At 37.3% G+C, this 18,159-nt stretch overlaps 1 protein-coding gene across 1 annotated transcript; it reads right to left on the minus strand.

Annotated features, from left to right (window-relative positions):
- Positions 1-37: 37 nt before the first annotated feature.
- Positions 38-17,635, minus strand: LOC135159867 (uncharacterized). The gene is made up of 5 exons (XM_064115965.1): positions 17,352-17,635; positions 3,465-3,783; positions 2,996-3,148; positions 2,395-2,539; positions 38-1,815 (listed from the first exon to the last, which is right to left on the minus strand). The coding sequence occupies exons 1-5, from the start codon at positions 17,440-17,442 to the stop codon at positions 1,210-1,212; spliced, it is 1,314 nt and encodes a 437-aa protein (XP_063972035.1). The 5' UTR covers positions 17,443-17,635; the 3' UTR covers positions 38-1,209.
- Between the last annotated feature and the right edge of the window lie 524 nt (positions 17,636-18,159).

The following is an 18,159-nucleotide window of genomic DNA, read 5'->3' on the forward strand; positions in this document are numbered from 1 at the left end:
TGGGGATGATGGGAGAGAATGACAGAAGGCTTTATGATTTCTCATTATAAATTTATTATTGCCATTCGAGTATATATATATTATGTGAATATTTTCTCAGATTATTATCTAATATTTACACATGTTTGTACATAGACTCTACACGAGTCCGAAAAAATAATAATGTGTATAAAAAATACACAAATACCCGATCATCACTGGATATTGTTCAAGATTTTCTAATAATTTTTCATGATTATCGAAAATAGAGCATTGAGATTATTTTGTTGGGCGGATTTCTCAAGTTTTGATATATAGTCGCTGAAAATTTTCAAAAAAATTTTCCTCACACGTTTAGTCCCATTTTTAATTCACTACTGCACATGATATTGCAAATTGACTAGTGCAGTAGTTATTTGATTAAATAATTGACACGAATTATCACCTAAATTCTTAGAACCTCTTAGACATTTGGTACACTAAAGATCAGTCCCACGTTGTTGGTGAAAAATATATCTACTGTAGACATCAAACATTCAAGTGAAGACAAGAGATGCGTCGCAAATGATAGAGTAGTGAAATTTAATCAGTTTTTGGCTCATTTAATATTTAATCATCTCGATCATGAGTGGTTTAGGTGAAGAGAAAGTCTCAAGAGACTACATTCATTAAGAATGTCATGGATTTGTTATCGCTCATAAATGCATCTACTGAAAAATATTGCAAGTGTATAAAATTGTTTTTTTTCCAGGAAATGGGATTTTCTAATACATTTATTAAATTATCTCGCTACTCCTCCATTCTAATTACCTCCATAATTATCGCATCTTAATGAGCATGGCGGAAAACAATTTTTTGCTCAAAATTAATTCGGCCACAAACATTCTCAGTCGATATTTTTCTCCCCAATCCATTCAATCTCAAGAGATTGCAAGTGTCAACAAAATCTCCAAGTCTAATAAAAATCCCAATTACTAATGACTTCATCTAATTACTTGGATTATGGACTCCCCACTAAAACGTCAAATAAATGAATAGCTTCGGCTAATTGCCGAAAATTTTCGGAAACCCTTAATTAATCACGGAGAGCGACTCCATTAGTGAATATTATTTCCTCTCAGCCTCCGAGTTTCTCAAAATGCAATTCAAAATACAACATAATTTATAAACAAATTTTGACAAATCGCTGTCTTTTCTCCTCCCTAACTTCCATCAATAATTAAAAATAAATTATAATTCAGTGGTGATTTCATCCTGCGGTCTGAATCCAAGAATCGTAAAGTCATCGATGAGGTAGTCCCTTCCTGGGGCCCAATCATTCAAAATTGTGTAATTGGTTGCTTCGATACTAGTCTGAAACTCCCACTGTGGATTAAGATCACTGCTAAGTCCATTGCACTCACTTTCTCCACATGACACACTATTTTCACCCATTGAATTATTGTAATTGTGATTGAACGCTGAAATAGCGAGCTCCTGGAGTTGGGGCGATGGATTGTGCTTCTGTCCATAAACAAGGGGTGTAGTTTGGCCAACTGTCGAGCCCGACGGGCTCAACTTGTCATTGTAGATCATTGAGTTATTCTGCCCGAGGCTTGAGCCTATTGGACTACTGTCTTTGGTGTAGCCCAGGCTCGATGAGGCTGGACTTATGCTTGATTTATCACTCGCTTGAAATGTTGTCAGTGGTGCATTTGCTTGGAATGTTGTGAGATTCGTTGGTGTTGAGCGTAGTTCGTATGTCTGGGGGGTGCTCTGGGCGATTGTGATTTGTTGGGGTGACTGGGGGGTCAACTGGTGCGTGGGCTGCTGCAGAAATGTCACTAGTTGGGCCACCTGAAACATAGTTTAGTGCTTAGAGAGGGAAAGAGATAGAAAATTAGGCATTTTTTCAATCGTTCATACAATTGAACGGAATTATTGATTGTTTGCTTAGAATAATCTTACGTCAATATAAAAACATTAACTCGTTTTCTCAATTTTTTTCTCAGTGTAGTCTTTTCTAAAAAACCTCAACGACAAACTGCGAAAAAAGGGGAACTAGAACGTGAAGAAATGATAAACAGTGCATTATGGGTTGTTCACCATGGCGCAACAATCTAGTAACGCCTCTTGAATAGAATAAATGTAATCACGCTCAATGTTTGAAGGGAAAAAAAACCACTCACCAAAGTGTCTGACCGACTGGTAGTTTGCGGAGAATGAGAGAAAAAAAAGACACTCTGTGATAATATTTTTTCCCCTTTGTTTCAGAGCAATTGCATATGCTGGTGATCACGCCAATTCTTCGGTTTTTTACGGAATGAACAAAGGGGTTTTGCATCACCCAGTGATTCTTCAATCTGCCGAGTAGTTTCAATAGCTCTATGTGCCCTATTTTTATTTCGAAAAATTATTTCCAGTATTTCCTCTTACCTCGGGAGACGTATGTTTCTTGTATCTCCTGAGGAGACGCTCCGCCCAAGCCAGAAGTCTCTGCCAGTCGTTGGGGGGTAGTGTTATCTCATCGTCTTTTCTATTAACCAAAACAAGTATTCGCGCGAGATCTCGCAGCACTGGTCTGCAAAGACAAATAGAATTTATGGTTATACGGAGCAGAAAAGGGGTCTCTTATCGCGAAATTAATTTCTAGAGGACAAATCGGTTGCTACCAGATATCTATACAATGATTTATGTACAAATTCCGTAAAATGTTCATGATTAAAAATTCTTGAGTCAACTCTTTCGTCTCTGCTAAAAAATCAATAGCAATTCTTATTTGAACCATTCAAATTGAAATGAAAAACTGTATTGATTAGCAATTTATACAAGACTTGTTTGAAGATGTCTTTCCTTTTTTTTCAATGCACGTTGTCTCATAGACCGCCCCTTTGATCAACTTCACGTGCTCGTTCTCAGACTCAAGAAGTTAATTTCATGCTCGCGATAGTAGAGCGTTTTTATCTCCCAATGTGCATCTATCTATTCTGAATTGACGTGGATAACACAGGGGTAGTTGAAAATAAGTGACGATTACCTGTAGGCCTGTACACCGACTGCACCATCTCCATTATTACCAGCGTAATACAATTCTCGTACTTGTCTTCTCGTATCGTTTAGCATCGCAAGAAATGTTGTTGCTTCGCCTCGCAATGTTCCAAGATGCTTGAGGAATTCTCGTCTTTCAGCACTGGAAGAAATGTCATTTGGGATGAATAAAAAATAACATATCTCACTTGTAATGGACTAATGAAGTAATAGAATGATATAATAGCCTCTAGATGTGAATGACAACCTCGCTTCGCGATTTATTCAATTTCAAGACAATTTCAGTGCACACAAAATTCATTTAAATGTCTCATAGCGCAAATGGTATGGAACGTGAGAAATTTACAAAAATCAGTAATGACTGGCATAAGGTGTTTCTGATTTGTGAGGGTCAGGTGCAAAAATTCTTTTTGCGGTGCCAGAAGCCAATACCGAGCCAAGTCAATAAATCTAAATACCTGTCTTCATACTGCCGAATGAGTTTCACCGCCCTTTTCTTCCTCCTGTGCACCACAATTGCACCGCACAAGATGATGAATATGCAGACTGTTGCACCGGAAATAATTCCAACTAGAATGGCAACTTGACTCCCAGTAAGACCGAGCATGTACCCAGTCTTGTGGCATATTCTCCCCATGTACTCATCCCGCGTTGACCAATCGACAGTGTAACCCGGTGGACATGTGTCCACGCAATTACCCTCGTGCAGAAGGCTTGCACACCGGGCACATGATGCACCACGACAACGAACACAACCACCCTCGGACTCCACACATCCTAGAATACATAAAAATTTCAAATTATGAAAATACAATTTAATTTTCTTGATAGATATTGGACAATGACAGTGAAATAATGGACAATATTTTTTGGATAATTCCTTTCATTTAGATATTCATCAAAAATGAAGGAACAGGAAAATTCGGAAATAATGAACTCCACGCAATGTTGCTGTTCAGATAGAAAAATCATGAAACGTGCATTTCATCTGAAAGATATGTTATAATCGATCAACGGTATCTCTGGAGAAATTGGCGACCCTCGAGAGGCCTCGAAAGACAAAGAAATACGGTCACGATGATATGACCCAGATTTCAATACTAAAAGATTGAAAAAAACTGCGAGTGAACCCCTGAATAATCACTCACACATTAATTCTCCTCATGTTTTTATCATTCCTCTTTCACACCCATTCAACTGTCTAACGTGATGCTCCAGTGGATAAGGAAAAGTTTCTTAAATAAATTCAAAGCGGGAAAGTTTCAGCTATGACGAAGACACGAGGGAGAAAAAGGAAATTTCAGGTGAATGTGGGGTACAGTTATGAAAGTGGAGTGAAGAGAATATGATAAAGTGATGTTTATACGGAAAAGTTCTTTACGAGGGTCCATTGACCGATGCCGAGCCCTCTCCCCGTGGACCTCGTGTTTTGTACTCCCAGGGATTGTACCTTTTGCGTGTTCACTCGAGCCTGCTAAAGTTCATACACACGCTGGCATTACAAAGAGCGTTGCACTATTGCTCTATAACTAAATACTCCGAGATAAGGGGATCTCGAAAAATTGGAATATATCAAGTTGCTGGAAATACGGGTTAATCTCATATCTGTTGAGGTATGATTTATTTATTCTTCTGGGTGGAGTCGATTAGGAAGCCGGTGTGATGACGGAAAAATTGGAGTGGGAGTGGAACTAGAAATGATATGGCTTCGGTAGCTAATTCGTAAAATGTGATAATTAGAATTTAAATATATTCAAACACTTTGGTTATTTTATTTTAATTAACAGCTTTCCCGATTTTCCTGAATTTCCTGGTATCTCATAATGCCTTTTAATTTTATAATTCAATTTCTCGAGACCTGGATTTGAAGATCGATATTAAAACTGTAGAGAATATTTTTAAATCTTAAAAAATTTGGAAATTTGTACTCTGCATTTTTTTTAATGATGAGAATTTTCTGTAATTAACTCATAGGAATAAATTTATTCATATTCATATGAAAATCCGGGGATTTAATTGAGGAATTTGATGATTGAAAGTGGTTGGATGTGTAGTGTACTGTACAACAATTTAAAAGATACTTTTATTGACGTTTCTCAGTGTCAAGAAAAAGTTGTGGGTTGCCAGAACCGGGGTACTGAAATCCAGAAACTAGTGGTTCCAGGGGACCCGGTGCTGAATGTCTAAAAACTGGTTACGAAGTTTCAGAGCAAAAATGACTGAAGTTGGGTACTCGTAACGTATCAAGTTTCGGTGAGAAAAGTCCTTAAATCAAAAACCGTTGTACACTGAAATCAAGGTTTATGGGTTCTTAGCCCTTCGTTGCTCACGTCTACGGTACCGCGTCGGTGAAATTCTATTTTTCGTTAAAACTTGCTAAATAAAATTATTAAGAAATTTGAAAAAGTTAGTATGCCTCGCTAATTTTATCCTGCAACCTGCTATTCTGCCAAATTCTTCGTAATCTCCAGTGTAATTTACGAACAAGCTTGCGGAGATAGAAAAGATAAGTCAATCACACCGTATAATTAATTGAAGGAGAAAAACAGTTAAAAAAACAAAATATTTAATTTATGGAACATGCGTGCATGTCAACATTTATTCCAGCGTTCGACACGGTGATGTGTCATCATTACGTGAGTATGTAACTCTCCAATATCTCATGTTATATAAATAAACAAATTGCATATCTCATCGACAATGCAACATTCTCTTTTATTTCAACTTCTCAAGTATAATTTCGATCTTCCAGTTGTTGCCCTCGCAGCCGCGACTCATTCGAAGGATTTCAATGGGAACTGGGCCTCTGGTGATTCAGTTCCAAAAGTTTTTCATTGAATTTGAGAAAAAATCGACCGTGAGATTGGTGAGCAGATTATTCTAAACCATTCACCTTCGTCTTTCCCTCTGCTCACACCCAACTTGGAATGCGGCTGCTGGTTCTTTCGATTATGTGGGCCTCTCTACCCTGAGCACCTTCCTCAACGCTGCGATTTCTACATTCACCAAGTTGAGAACCCCCTGGATATCAAACAAACTCAAACTCGAGCTCAAACATCAAAGGTGAACCTTTACAATTTCCATCAGCCACTTGTTCAGTAATTTTCTATTCAATTCTTGTTCTCCAAAAATGTCTTGGGGCTGATTCATTCGATTGTTTGCGTAAGAAAAAAAAGAAAATGTTCCCGTAGCAGTCATAGAGGGAAGCGATGACGACCTGGGATCAATGAAGAATACCGTCGAAGGGGTGTTTCTCTCCAATACTCCCAAATTAAGTCAATGCACTTTGAATTACCAAAAACCTCATATTCGTCAAAATTTTCTTTTGTCGGAAAGACCGGATTTTTCATAAAAGCAATGACCTAGATTTTGAGTTCTGAGAATGACTCAGATTGTCACGTAAATCCTCTTCATTGGTCATTTAAAATTTCCTGAATGTTAAACTCCATAAACTTTTCAAAATGGACACTCTATCCAATTCCAGGTAAAATTTTACTATCTTTTTTAATGCCATCATTACAAGCCCTCTTCGTCATAATTTTTTCCAACAAAAGTAAAAGTGTCCTCAGTCTTTTCTTGAATAGGCACCAATATTTTCGATCTCATACAAGACATTCTTAATGTGAGATTTTCCTCACTCTCTCCATATTCTCATATGAATGACTCAGACGAAACAAAGACCTAACCCATGACGAAGAAGGATAAAAAAAGTGTTGGAGAGAACGAGTTTTCAATCATGTTGATAAATCGTTCAGACTTTTCTCCTCGAATGAGTCGCTTCAATTCTCTCTTTTTCTTGGGGTTCAAGGAAACTTTCCTTGGTGCCATCTGCGACCTTCCATTTTATTAATCTCCAGCAGAAATACAGACGAGTAGGGTGAGATCATCTCCTATTCAGTACAGAAGTTCGTAAAATACAGATCACTCGTCCACTCTGTTTATTACTGCACTCAGAGTCAGCCACCAAAAATCGAAGTCACCACCTTCGTCGCATCAACCTGGTACTCAAACCACTTGCCAGTTGTAAACGTATTTAGAAAATTCCGATTAGATCAGTTAAAAATTCGTCCATAATCTAATGAGCTGTATGAATTTGTGAAGAATGTGATGAGTAGTTTATCGACCGACTGAACCCCTCAATTAACTATTCTATTATATATTCCCTTCGAATCAAAAATGAATCATCATATTTTCTATTCGGCTAGAACATCTGTCATTGATATAAGGCCCATAGACACAAACATGTATTTGTATTGTCATACCTGCATCTAATTTCTACAAACTTGAACGCTTCCTAAACTGATTTCAAATAATGTTTCTAGACTGCTGTTATCTAAAGACTTAAAACCTCTTCGAAACGTTGCAGGTGTCCAGGTGTCCCCAACCAACATCTTCCTTCTATGGGTCTGGTGATAAAAAAAATTACGAAGATATTTAAAACTAATTTTAAGAGTATATGGCTAGACATAAATATCAAGTCCTGCTAGAACTTGGCATTAGCCAGGTCCCTCGCCAAGGAGGCAGCTGTTCTGAACTGTACAAAGCCCCAATATTACAAAACTTATAATTTATTTCCAGCTTCGTAATTTATTATCAGTACCACTGCTATTTTCTCCATGATTCTGCTGCAAAATTCTTGATATTTAATTAGTAAGTACCAAAGCCTCCAAAGAAAGTCCAAATTAGAAACAGAAAGAGATTAAAAATTGGAATCTAAAATATTTCCTCCACATTGTTGCTATTATTTTCATATTCTCCCCGTCAAGTCAACATAAAAAAAAGTCTGTGAAAAAATAGATTTGAAAAAGGGCAGAAATAGACGTGAGATTTTTCCATTATCCAAATGCCCTTTGTTCTATGTATTCCCTTCAATCACAAAAGCATTTGATATTGATCTTTACTATAATGTGACTTGTGTGTGTAAAAAATTTCTACTTATCTAACACAGATCCCAAAAAAGTTAGTAGCCCCAATCGTAATCTCCACAAATGAATCGCTGGAATTTTTCTCTTTCACCCAAAAACAAAAAAATATATAAAGAATGATGACTGAATCGAGTACACAAGAGTGGAGCACGAGCGATCGCATGAGCACGAGAATTACAGTTATGTTTGACGCAACGTACGAGCCTAAACTCACCGAGAGCTATCCCCAAGAAGTACATTACAACGAAACCCCAAGTGCTCAGGTATCTGAAAACATGGATCTCCAGGTAAATACCCCAGGTTCAAGATTATCGCGAGATGCTTCAGCTCGGTAAAAGAGGTGAAGATCAACACTACTATTCTCAACCTGGATGACAAGAAGAAATTCTCAGCTTATCTCATCTCTCCCCCCGGGCTTTATTTATCCCCATAATAACAGATGATGGAACAATTACTTCAGCCCTTTATCTTCTCCCTCAGTGATTCTCTAACATTACTACTTCATTGCCAGCAATATCCTAGTGCGTAATTAATAACAATGATGATGAAAGAGTGCGAAAAAATCTAAGCGGTGGAATGTAACGGAAATACATGATTTTTTTTTTCACTCATCATAAATAATAAATAATTATGGGATTCTCCGGTTGAAGAACACACACTTCAGCGGCCGCAAATAGAAATTATTCAATCAGTTATTCAATCATCATTGGCATAGGAAAAAGTAAAACAGATAGAGCTATGCAAATGGTTAAGTGTTAAATTGAAAAAAATAATCGAGGGAGGAGTTAATTGTAAATACGGAATTACGGATGCAAAATGTTGTTAAGTTTCAATTTAAACATAAATTACGTGTATGAAAAGATGACAGGAGTTAATGACGACCACAAGAAAGGAGACATTTATTTTCTTTTTCGTTATGGGAAATGTTTTTACTTTCTTTTTTTATGGGAAATGGTTTTCATTGTTAAATACGTGCTTCATATTACAAAGCACATACCTCTTTAGTTCAACTGAATGACTAGAAAGAGACGAATGTCTAGTATTCATAACAATCAAGTTTCCGTCTAATTTACGGGTTGTATTTTTTTTTCCTATGGCCAAAAAAAGAAATCTAACGGATAGGACGTGATTTGCTGTTGATGAGCTTCACTGTTACTTCACCTGACACACATAAAAATTTTTTGGAAAACATGGCATGAGTTTCACATAGAAATCACATTTTTTCATGAATAATCGTTTATTTCTCATCTCACTCCGTACTGTCCGTTATTTGTTTAAAATTTCTGAGTCATTCGCTTCACTTCTACGTCAGTCCAATAATTAAAAAACGAACGCATTTCCAAGAAGTGTCGATGAAAAACTCAGGGCTTAAAAAGTGAAACTTTTTTTCACGTTTAAAATCGAAAATAAATTTATTTATCCCCGACCTTGCCTCGCTCCAGCGGTGTAAAACCGGAATGTAAACGGTATCCGTAGTGACCACTGCCAGGTAAATGTAGAAATGAGGGAATGGAAAAATAGGGTGGTGCGGGGGTGGAGGAGGGAGTGAAGATAAAATAATGAGAGGAAAAAAGCTCACTGAGAGTCGTCGCACGGGCTTGGAAATACTAAACGAGGAGAATTAGTAGGCGGAGCATATGGTGAGCAGATGCTCATGCCAGAAATGCATTCGGAAGAGACCCGAATTGGTTTGAATAAGACTCCCGCATGCAAGTATGACGGTATCAATGAATTTTCAAGCAACTCAATTCTTTTTTCCACTCCCGGTGCTCGATTTTTCTCCGGTCGTCGGCTTCTCTTCAGTGAATTTTCGTTATGTGGGACAGCTAGACTGTGGGGGATATGCAAGTGGCCTTCTTTTCATTTGGGCGTGGTTCGAGATTAATTCCCGTGTCTGTGAATTGAAGTAATGGAGCATTGAATATTCCAAATGATCTGTTTTAATCGCTTTCCTGACATTCGATCTCCAACAGGGCCGCTCACCTTGATTCGAGAAGTGCCTGCGCTGATTAGAGAGCGATCAGTTTTTTTAGAATTCAAATTCTCTTGTCTCGAAAGGCACATTTTGAAAATTAGTTTTAGGTCGAAATGGATCGCAAATTCCTGGTCGATAATCCTCAATTGTTGCTATTCAATCTTCTCGTGGAGATACCACTTAGGAAAATGGGGTTCTTTTTTAAACGACGGTGTATTAGACATGTGCGCAAAGTGAAGCTTTCATGAAAAATCTCGCTCGACACCTGAGGTACTTTAAACGCTAAATAATTCCAAGAGAATGAAAGTTTGGTAGCGGGTGTGTCGACATGTATGACGAACTAGCCAGGCTCCCCTCAAGCACCCATTTCACACTCATTTCGCAATCTAATATCGGTATCAGACAATTATAAATTTCCCAATTTACAGTATGGAGAACAATAATCACACCGCAAGACAAACCTATTTTTTGCCTCCATCAATCAAGCACAAATATAGGAAGGGAAAAAAAGAGTAAACTAATGGTGCCCGTAAGGAAAGTGACCAGACCTTTTTTATTTTCTAGTGAATACCCTCACTAATCCCTTAAGAAATATCCTACATCAAAATTCAAATCATCGCTCTTGGGAGTGACAAAAAAACGTGAACTGATGCTGCTGAAAGAGAATATCATATACTTATGCTATCCAATTAATTATGTATATTAGTTTGCCTCGAAACATAAAATTATACCAAATATAGGAAAGTTCTTGAAAAGAACATTTTTGAAACAACAATAGAATAAAAAATATCAAATGACCATTTTTTAAATTGAAAATTAATGAAGACATCCTTGAAGACTAGGATTTTTCAGTCTGTACTCTCAATTCAAAGCCTGTTTGTGAAATTTGATAAAAATATTGTTGTACCATTTGCAATTGAACCGATAAGATATTTACGATGGCCTATTGGTATGCACAGAGAGTCTCGTCTAGTACAGCTTTCCAATAACCTGTGCAGGACCGTTAGAGCAGGAACCCTCGTATACACGAGAAAGTGCTCAAGCCACCTTGGAGCTGACCGTTTCTGTCTGTGTGCACCTCCTTCAAATGTGTTATATGCCATTGCAGTCCCTCAAACGATTTACATGTTTCCCCGCCCCCCTTTTTTTCCACTCCGACGTTTATGTTCAACAAAAACGTTTTTGATGTATCTGCCAACATAGTATTCAACCAGGAGAACTGAGAACAGCCGTATTTGAGTACTTTCGAGGCTTTTGCAATGGGAAAGAAAAATTTACAACTCGAGTGGAAAAGAAAAAAATGGAGGAAAAATATAACTAGTGAAAGTGTGGAAAAATATTAAGGAAATAACAGCAATAATAGATTATTGTTATCTCCACAAAAAAATGGATGAATATGCTGAGATTCAAAGTTTTACTGAAAATTCAATGGAGTTTTCACTCAACTGAAAATTTCAATACAATTCCTGAGGACTTTTGTGATTTTTATTATTTTGGGACTTATGAGGGAAATTCCGCACATTTTCTGCGGTTCTACCTGTCTCTTTATCTTAAGTATCTATCAGCCAGTTCAGGGAAACTGAGCACTCGTTATTCAACAACTTTTCAGAGCTCTTGTAATGGAAACGAAAAATTCCCCACAGGGGGTGGAAAACAAAATCGTTGAAATAATGAAACTAGTGAAAGTGGAAAAAAAATGTTCAACAACTACCGATAATAGAGATGATAATTCACCAACAAAATTCACGGAGGTGAAATTTTTTTTTATTCCTAATGAGGATGAAAATTATTAGACGGAATATCGAATTAGTTCTCTACCATTAACTTTCACAGCTATTTCGGCATAAAATAGCGCTAAGTAATCGCAGTAAAAATGTACGTGGGTGCATTATCCGTTTGACGATTTAATTCCCATGACGCTGAGAATATGAGTGGCTCACATCCTCACTTGGAAAACGTAATAACTCATCTATGTCAATTCACTATCATAGTAAACCACGCTCGTATGGTTGACACCGGACGCACTATTTCGTCATAAATTCACGGGGTTATTTCAGTCACGATGGAGTAATACTTTTGTTTTGTTATCACAAGTGGAGAATTTTCACAGCTAAATAGTGAGGGTAACCTTGTTAGTTGTAACCCATTTTTTAATCATTCATTGCCATTATTATTACTATGATTATCATCACAGTCAGAGTGCTGACCTTTTCTTTTATCGATCATGTCCGTGTATTTTGGGCATTTTGGGTAAATTCAGGATGTTCATTGTGATTTATGATTAAGATTCAATTCAACGTCCAAACAAGACATCAAAAAGTCACTTCCATTTCATCCTTTCAAATCGAATCATTGATAGACATAATCCGACAAAAATGATGGATCATCTCTGTTCACTCTCAAGATGTGCCCATTCTATTCCATCAGATGTGAGATTGTAAAAAAAATCTATCAAACCCCATGCAGTGCTCGCGTGAGTAGAAACTAAATATAACGGGAGATTATGTGGGGCAAAAGAATTATATCACTCGTTTCGCATTCCATGATAATTACGTAACAAAACGAAATACGATTAATAAAATGAAAGATGGTTCAACGTGATAATTCTCGTGCACAACTTATCACTTATTTTCCCCTTTTTTTTTTCACCCACCTCCTGTCTCATTACACAAGACATAGAATTTTCCTTCGCATGTGAGTGTGCGGAATGCGAGTGAGGAAATGAGATTTTTCCGCAGAAACTTTCCTTCCGGTAAAGTGTAGTATTTTGAAAATGTTTTTCATCTTTCAATTCAGGAAAATGGTTTCACAACTTTCAAAATCCCACGAGAAACACATTTCATCACTCAGAAGAGAATTTTTTCACAAATTAGTGTAGAATTTTTGCAAATTTGTAATCTTATATATTTTTAAAATTATTTAACTCTGCATTGGCACGTAGGTCCATATGTTGTATGAAGCTCGGGCTTGACGCGTTAAAATGGGAAGTTCCAGTCTAGGAAACCCTCATCATCCTGGCTGTGATGGATCGTGATGAATTACAGATCCCTCCCACTAATTGCAAGACGTGGTATTAGAATAACCCCAAAGGTGGCTCACTTCAAAATTCAAGAGGTTCCACTTTAAAAATATAAAGACTTTTAACGGATAAACAGAGAACTTGAAGGAAATAATAACCATCTTACGTGATATCAATATTACGCCAGTCATAATTTTCTAATAAATAATTTACGTTTCTGGGTGACCCAAATGCACGAAGTTGCCCTAGTCAGACGAAATCTCATTGTTAAAAAAATAAAAAAACGAGACTCATGGATAAATTTTGTATACTCATAATGTTTTTTTGACTCTATAAATTTATATCTTTTTGCTCCACTGCATGACTCAACTCTAGGTCCATTCATACTGCTTTGGTCTTTGGAACAAATAGTTCTGGACTCAAGGACTTCTTTCACTAAAATTAAATAGGTTCTGGTAGTGAACTTGTGGAATTAATTAAGCAATTTCGTGATCTCATTGTCAGCATGAAATCTTCAAAACGAGTCTCCTTGAGGCCATGAAAAAATCACGATGAGAGATAGAAACTCTTTTCGTGAGGGAATGAGGAAAAATTGGGAGAAAAATTGCAGATTGTGAATAATTATAACGGAGAAAACTGATGGATGCTCACAAGAAACTCAAGACTCGAGACAATCAACGAAGATCTTTGTGAGAATGAAGATTTATTCAGCCTTTGCATTGAAATTCGTATCTATATCCTTTCATCTAGCTGTGATACCTCAACCAGAGAACAAAAAGCGTTATAACTGTAAATCAGTGGCAATTAACCTGGAAGGCTCCACGAAAGCATCTAAAATTCAATTTAATTCTGTTATTTCAGATATTTCTAGGATAAAGGGGAACTATTATTAAATTACATCACCCATTTCGATTACTTTCCTTTGTTTCTGGTATTACGAGGAGAATTAAGAAGTTGGGAATCATGTTTGTCTTGATGGCACGTGATTGAAGAGACAAATTGTTACTTCATCTCTGCCACTACCCAAAAATTTATGATACTTCCACTTAAACCTGAAATTCCATCTATCCCTGAAACTTCAATGCTTCCAAATGTTGTCCTCAGATGTTTCAAAACAGTCAGAAAGAAAATTCAAGACTTCTCTCAACCAACAACAAAGTGAACGCCACGAGCAATAGTCTGTCTACGGTCACCAAGAAGTTCACGTAGACAGCCTGAACCCAGTGGTAGATGAAATGTGGGTCGTGGGAGGAGGTGGGGACTCGAGGAAGTTGGCAAAGCGAAGCAAAACCCATTGGGTCATCATGAGGCCACCGAGTTAATGTCGTGCACAACAGGGGGCTTAGTCAAGTCACCAATAGTGCTTGACTTTCCCAGAATGAAACGGAACAGAGGATTATAAAACATGAAGTGGTGATTGAGGTGGCTAGAAGTGACTTTGTTGAAAACTCAACTTCCTCTTTTTACTCCTCTCCTGCGTTCGCTATTGATGGAAAAATTCCCATGTCTTACGGTTCAAAACGACGATAGCTACAGGGGTCGTATAATGGAGATAAGAACATGGACCAGTGGCTGACACCAGGCGTGACACATTAATGACCGCATTTCATGATAATTTGCACTTTTATTCTGATAGTTTAATTGAATAAATGTTGATCTCAATGCAAATGTAAATAAGGCGATAAGAGGCGGAGAAAATTGCGTTGATGGATGTATTGATTTTCCAAGAGAAACACTTTTGGATTTTTCCATTCAGAATTCGTTTTTTTTAAAGAATATTCCAGTATTTTCGAATTGAGAATCAGAGCCTTCTCATTCCGTTTATGCAGTACGAAATCGACAATTGAAATTTTATTTGGAATCGGAACTCGCAGATTTTTATTATCCATATCATACTGTGAAAACGTCGATGACGATTTTCCCTTTGTGATTTCCCGGATAAAGAAGAGGAAGAAAATATGACGTGTCACGTATTCATCAGCATTGAATAATGAGACTACGCCACTGATAAGAACGATGAATTTGTCAAGTTACTTCCAAAAGACAGTCGACCCCTTTCAATTATCACCATCAAGACCGACGACCTTGACAGCGGCGTGCGCTTTTGCTATCCGCATAGTCATTTATCAAACCTCTCAGATGATGTAACTAATGTGGATGTAATTTGAGACAACGAATGATATGAGTAGAGGCTACCAATCGCCCTGCGGTCAACGTTCTCCTGGGCACCGATGGTTTTGCATAATGATAATGTCGACCACTGAATCACGATTCTCAGCTCAAAATATGCCGACCAATATACCTGGGGGAATTCTCAGAGATAATTTTTGAATTCACAAGATGGATGAGAATCGCGTAATTGGGGGTGAATCTAGCAGGCATACAACCTTCGTACACGTGTCTCAATGTCTTGAGCTTCTAAATAAAGGAGAGCAGACTCTATCGCCCGTTGACATCAGTCAACGAGCGATCCGAGACGATCAACATCCGGCGCACAAGTTGGACGACAATGGTCAGGGACGCCCTGTAGAAATACGAAAAGTTATGCTTCAGAAAATCATCAGTATCCTACGGATTATTTCTATTTGTTTCTAACACTTGTCAATTTAGTGCTCTCGGCAATGGGAATTTTTTTTTTTTCATGATTTTCAAAGTTCCTTCGGCGAGATTCTCCTGACTAGACATCCTTAGCTAGTACTGAGGCCCCATTTACTCCATTCGACTAAAGCAACAAAAATCTAAAAAGCTAAACACGTTACCCATGAATGAGCATTCATGCTCCTTTCACTAGGTTCAAAAAATATCCCCTACACATTTCCTCATTTCATGTACGAGAGCCGATATTTTAATTCATGTAAATGCTAAGATTTTCCCCTTCAGTAGTCAGTTGTAGTTATCGATAGTACTGACTGAATAAAATCGTCAACAGATGAAAATAAATGAGGGAAATTGAATACCAAAAAATTATAAAGGCTGAAAGGAGTAATTAATAATTTAAAATCATTATCACCAAAGAAATTAATGATGCCATAAGCTCTGATTAATGAATATCAATGAGGAAAGTCTCTAAAGTACGTGTCATTACTCTGTATTATGCAAAAACAATTACCCTAATTTTTCCCTTCACTAATCATTAGTTTCTATCAATCCTGATAATTGAATGCAATCAACAATTGAAAGAAAATAGCGGAAAGCGATTAAAAATTAAAAATAATGAAGGCCAATCATATTAATGACGCATTGGGCTCTCATTAACAAATATCAATGAAAATCGTGCAAGATACATGTCATCGCTGTGTAATATGAGATAACAATTGCCTCCGGAAAGGGATGTCCTAAAGAAACAGGAAGTGGGAAGTCAACTTCACTGTAATTCTCAGGCGTTAACACTGCAGGTTTAAAGGGTAGTCCACGGAACACGTACTCTATAACATCCACCGGAAGCGATTAGATATTATTCCAACCATTCTATTAACTCCATCATTGGGTCTATTATTGAATATTTTCCAGTTCCAGAAGATTCCAGGAACAGAAAAATTCACGCAATTCAGGCGTGACCCGACCACTGTCGTCAGTTACCAATTCTGGTGATGAACATTCTTAATGCACAGGGAATCGGTAAAGTTTAAGAAATAACTGTAATAGTAGTTTAATAGTGGTTGATCGAGATAGCTCACAAATATAACTTTTCCATTGGTTTTCGCAGAATCTGAACAAAGATTTTGTGAAAGTCTTTGTGACACCTTTATTACTTTTTTTATCTGATTTTTATAGAAAGTAATCGTTAGGGTTACAGTTTGTGAATACAATAACTGGGTGATTTTTTGTCAGTAATTTAATGGAGTAATTAAGGCACTTTCAAACAAGTAATTGACAATTGCATCAGGAGTATTCACAAACACAAGGAATCGGTTTTTTCCTTTAAATTCTGTTTAGTATCTCTGGTTGGATATCAGAGCTACATTTTACAGGGATATTATTATTTTTTGAAAGCTTAAGAATCCGGTGAATCATCAATGAACCCAACAGTTTTGTAAGACTTAACCTTCCTGTTATGGCGAGTTATGCATTTTTTTGGAAAAAGTCATAAGTATGAACAGTCATAACAACCACGCGAAATTGCTTCGAAAAATGAAACCTGTCATGTAAAACCTCGAAAAATCCTGTCAACAGATTTGTTCACTAGGTTCAATAAAATGGAATTATTCATACTGAATAAAAATGCTTTCCAGCAGGCATTGCATGAAGTGCTAATTAATTTCGTTAGGCATTTTATGGGGTAACAACTCCAATGATCATACATCCATGAACCAAAATCAAACCGTAACAACCAAAGGAGAAAGACAAGACGTCAGCACGTGGCACATGATTGGATATTTTCCCCCTCGAGTCCATCTACCTCAACAATATCAGCATAAACCCTTACCTCTTGATGTTTCCTCGTTCCCCTGGACGTAATCCACTAGATAGGGCAACAGAGCTGCAGCGAATCTCACCGCAGTGGCTAAATTTCCCATCTTCTAGTCCACATTATTTTCTCACTGTATTATTATTTTGTTTCCATTCCGTTTATCAAGTTGTTGGATTTTACTTGTCACGCTTGTTGTTATGAACTGGCATAGAGAGAGAGTCGGTTATTTTAGAGGAACGAGACGAGTTTCAAAGCACTAAAGTTGTTCTCTCGTCGCTTGGCGACGCGACACTGAACTCAGAAATGCTCAGAACCAATCCGAGGGATCGGTGTGGGGAGCCTTCGGGGTATTCCTCTCAACGCTTGCTCCGCTGGTCAACAAACTGTTGTGGTTTACCGACGTTTATGGGATTTTACTGAATTCTCTGAACGAAATTAATGTTTTCATGAAATGTTTGCATTTTATGGCCATTGATCATTACAAATGATTCATTGTAATTAGGTAGTAAGGTACGACTGCAGGGAAATTTCAGAATATATAGCTGCAGTCTTTATTCGATGATGATGATGATGAATTTGCTTCAAGTTGAAAGCCGAGAAGGGTAAATTCAAGATTTTATTCCATTGATGGAATTTTGAAAGAAGTATGCTATTTCTAGAGTCAGATTATCAGAATAATAACAACACATTGCAACTGCCCGCAATAACAATTTTTTGGTATCATTATTTTCAGATTTTCGAGTTCGGGACATAAACAGTACCAGTTCCCAGACGAGGAATTGTGAGCAGTAGCAGAAGAAAATGGTACATTTTGTTATTACAC

This window comes from Diachasmimorpha longicaudata, chromosome 2, assembly GCF_034640455.1.
Source record: "Diachasmimorpha longicaudata isolate KC_UGA_2023 chromosome 2, iyDiaLong2, whole genome shotgun sequence".
NCBI classification, from domain to species: domain Eukaryota; kingdom Metazoa; phylum Arthropoda; class Insecta; order Hymenoptera; family Braconidae; genus Diachasmimorpha; species Diachasmimorpha longicaudata.

What these genes read in the sequence shown, in the direction of transcription:
- LOC135159867 (XM_064115965.1), bottom strand. Translation starts at nt 17,442, where the DNA reads ATGGGAAATTTAGCCACTGCGGTGAGATTCGCTGCAGCTCTGTTGCCC. An exon ending in ATTCGGCAGTATGAAGACAG is followed by an intron (nt 3,149 to 3,464) that starts GTATTTAGATTT and finishes CATTTCTTCCAG; the next exon opens with TGCTGAAAGACGAGAATTCC. An exon ending in GTCGGTGTACAGGCCTACAG is followed by an intron (nt 2,540 to 2,995) that starts GTAATCGTCACT and finishes TTGTCTTTGCAG; the next exon opens with ACCAGTGCTGCGAGATCTCG.